Genomic DNA, 4136 nt, shown 5'->3' with positions numbered 1-4136 from the left:
TTCTAAACTAAATATTATTTTTAAAGTTTGACGGATTTGGAAATTGAAAACATCATTTTATATAATTGATTAACTAAAATATATTAAGATGATAAAAATTGTGAGACTTTATAACTAATTCTTTTTGTTGGAGGTTGATGGACATGTAGCCATGGAAGAAGAAACAATGTTTTTTCAAGTCAAGAATAGTAAAAATTATCTTATGAGTACGTACTACTATTGAGATTTATGATAGAATTATTAATAAATTCTATTTGGTTCCAATCGAGTAAGAACTCTACAAATTTAAATTGAATATTTTTGTTGCTCAATTAATTAACTAAGATTATATGTGTACCTTAATTGACTCATTCAATAATAGTACACCCACCCAACCATGAACCATGATCATCATCAATCAATTTGATTTTATTTATGAAAGAATGATCAATCAATTGAAAGAAATGCTTGTTGTTAGCCGAAGTTAAGGATGAGATAGATAGAGGGGGTGCGGTTTAAGGTTATTATACATTTTTTTAATGAACCATTATAGTAATACGGCATATGTGAATAATTAGGAAGAGTAATTATTATTTATGAAACTAATACAAAATTATAAAGCCAATGAAAAATTAAAAACAAATAATGATTTTAGAGTTTTATGCCAGTGCATCATATTTTCTTTTTATATTAGAACAAATAATGCTAATTAAAAAGATCTTAGTCATGTCACAATCTTATATCTCTTATATAAATATATAAATTTATTTATAATATTTATAAAATATCAAAATATAATTTTATTTTTATTTTAAATAATAAAATATAAACTAAATTACAATTTAAGATTTTTTGAAAATAATTAAAAATATATATTATAATGAGTCAATGTAATAATATAATAAATAATTTTTTAAAAAAATAATGTATAATTCACCCGCACACAAATATATATAAATATATAATTTTTTTATAAAAAAAATACTAAAACGGAGTATTATTTGTATAAAAATTTTATACTATGCATTTATACAATAAGTAAATGTAGAGAATCAGCATTTGATGTAGCTAAGTATCTTGTTGGAATTATAATTATTCAAGTAGAATTAGAGAGTGCTCCAATCTATCCTACATAATTATTTAACATAAAATGTATCTAAGCTTTTTATTAAGTATTTAAGCATGACAATTACAATTACACATAGTTGGTTTAATTTAAAAATTATTATTAAGGAGCTCATGTGTCAATCTCTAGCAATAATAATGTATTATTAATTAGTTGATCAAGCATATTAATTGAATAATGTTGTCCTACATAAATGAAATGTAAAAATATTGAGCCATATATAAGAATATGGGCTACTTCATTCATGACTAATTGGTTTTGAGATGGAACTCATGATTCTCAATATGGTATCAGAGTCATATCTCTAGCGGACTTTCGATCTACACCCTATCAAAGAGTTATCCAGCCGCAAGCGATACTTATGATAAGGTAGTGATTCCAGATTGGTGAGCAAAAATAGCCACTTGAGGGGAATATTGGACAATATTGAGTCATATATAAGAACATCAACTACTCCACTCATCACCAATTAATTTTGAGATGGAACCCCGATGATTCTCAACACAACATAGTAGAACTAATCATAATCTGTACTTTTATTATTGAAAAGTTTTAATGGGGGATGGGATAATTAAGTTGATAACTCCACATATAACATGATCTTAAAATTCAAGAAAGGCGTGATGCATAAAATCCGGAAAAGAGAAAACCTGCTCTACCTCCTTCAGTCAACCCCTCACATATTATAAATAGACCTCTCTCTATTTTTTATTGTCAAATTTCACGTGTTCTGATACACCTATATATAGTCAACATATATATATATTTATATATTATATGTGCTGATCTTACGTTCGATCGATTCTCAGGCGTACTGATTAACCTAACCATTTACTACTAGTCTCGTACCTATGTACTACAAGTGATGATAATATATATATACATATGCATATTGTGATTCTCTTGAAAATTAACTAAATATCTTACATATAATGTGATTTAATTTAACTAAGGAAGGATTATTACTGGGTTCAAATAGCCCAGTTATAATAATATTGTACAACTTGCATTAATATGGCCCCCCAAAAATGAAGAAGAATAAATACAATAATAATTTATAAATTCAAACACACAATGAATTAATTATGGGAGATAATAATAATAATAATAATAATAATAATAATAATAATAATATTAAGCTCATAGTACATTAGTTATACATCGAAAAAAAGGCTGCAAAAGAAACAAGAGCATTAACACTAGCCTCCCCGTATTTCCCTTTTCTTACCATATTGAATTGATGTTATAATAACCTCTCTCTCTCCAAACCCATCTCTCTGAAAAGGCTACAGCTATGCTCTCGATCTCATTTTTATAATTTTAATTTATGAAAAAAACAAACATAATGTTACATTTTTTTTTGAAAAAAAACCCTTACTAGTTGTGTAGAGGATTTGGACCTGTGTGAATCAATCTTTTTTCATCTCCATTTATCATATCTGCAGACTCATCAGGACTACTGGGACTTAGATTAGAAGCATGAAACGACACCGTCTCTGTTGTCGTTGTTGTCATTGTTGCTGTTGCGGTCGTTTCTACAAAACGAGCTTTTCTCGGCAGAAACCGGCTTAGTCTGTCGGCGTCGGATTTTGCTACGCATAAGCTTAAATGAGGGAAAATTAAGATGACCCATAAGAAGAAAACTGCAGCAGCTCTAGCTCCCGCAAAACGTTGTCGTTTTCCGCTTTCTTTTGTACAACAACAACCACTACTACTACTGCTGCTACTATTGCTAATATTGCTATTACTACTACTGCTACTTGATCTTTGACCTTCTTTAGCTTGCATTTGCGCCAAACTGCTGGAACTATAATAATAACAGATATATAGAATGTATTTCTGGTAGTAGTAGTAGTTACTAATACTATATACTACTTGAGGTAGCCAAAAGAAGACCATGAAAAGCTGTATAGGGTTTTTATAACTATAAGGCTGTATGTACAGTGAGTACTGTAAAATGGGAGAAAAGGTAGGTTTTTGTGGTAATGTTTGATAAGGGAAAATGAAAAGGAAAAAAATGGAGCTTGTTAGGAAAAAGAAACAAAAAATAAATATTAGAGGAAGAAATAAAAGGAAGGGAAAAAGAAAATATAGAGAGGTTATTGTTTCCTTGTCTCAAGGGGTGTAGGTGGTCACATGTTCTTGACCCTTGATTCCTGGAAACTTCTTATAGTTTCTTATATATCTTTGGCTCTGAATCTTTGGACTTTGGACCTGAAAATTTCTATTCCCACCCACTTCTTCTTTCCTTTGGTTTTATCTTTAGGATTTGAGGCATCTGGTTTTGAGCTTATATATTATTATTATTATTATTATTATTATTATATATGATTAATAATAATAATAATAATTAAATATAGATATGTAGGTTTGTTTTGTGAATTGTGATATGGCTGATGATGCTACTTGGAGAAGGTGTGGGACTGTCAAGTATTAATAACCATTGTCTCCGGAATTATATTCAAATTTATATATCAAAATTTTATAAAAAGGACATTTCAAAACGAAAATTATAAAAGGAGCAGAGGCATATTAGTAAACAAACTCGATAGTCGTACCCTTTTTTATTTATTTATTTAGTTATTTAATTTTGGGTGGGGGGTTGTCACTGCTACAACTTGCTCTTAAATGCAAATCTCTGCTCTCAGAGTTTACATTGATCTTTTTCATCTTTTTTTACTTCTTCTAGACTGATATGCCCTTTATCAAAACAGTATCTATTATTTGGATTACATGTTGGTAGTTCCATTATAATATAACTACAAGATCAAGATCATATAATAATAATAATAATAATAATATTATAAAATAATATAAAGTAGATGAGAAGAATTAAAGAAGAAGAAGATGAAGAGAGAAAGAGAAAGTGAATGAGAAAATCACAATTGTTTATTCTAATGGGGTGAATTCCTATTTATACAAATACAAGAGTCAAATATTAAGAAACTAAGAAAAAGGGAAACTAAGAAAAGAGGAATGTTGATTACAATTAATGATAATAAATAAAAGATTTGGACATCCACATAATTAT

General features: G+C 28.4%; 1 protein-coding gene across 1 annotated transcript; it reads right to left on the bottom strand.

The window, feature by feature from the left end:
- Positions 1-2207: 2207 nt before the first annotated feature.
- LOC115699017 (CLAVATA3/ESR (CLE)-related protein 16) lies at positions 2208-3579 on the bottom strand. The gene has a single exon (XM_030626227.2). It carries the CDS (start codon positions 3002-3004, stop codon positions 2483-2485), a length of 522 nt encoding a protein of 173 aa, XP_030482087.2. The 5' UTR covers positions 3005-3579; the 3' UTR covers positions 2208-2482.
- Between the last annotated feature and the right edge of the window lie 557 nt (positions 3580-4136).

This window comes from Cannabis sativa, chromosome 8 (genome assembly GCF_029168945.1).
Source record: "Cannabis sativa cultivar Pink pepper isolate KNU-18-1 chromosome 8, ASM2916894v1, whole genome shotgun sequence".
NCBI classification, from domain to species: Eukaryota; Viridiplantae; Streptophyta; class Magnoliopsida; order Rosales; family Cannabaceae; genus Cannabis; species Cannabis sativa.
Note: the sequence above shows the minus strand (reverse complement) of the source record. Positions and strands in the feature narration are given on the sequence as shown.

Excerpts from the sequence above, each read along its gene's own strand:
- LOC115699017 (XM_030626227.2), bottom strand. The coding sequence starts at position 3,004 with ATGGTCTTCTTTTGGCTACCTCAAGTAGTATATAGTATTAGTAACTAC.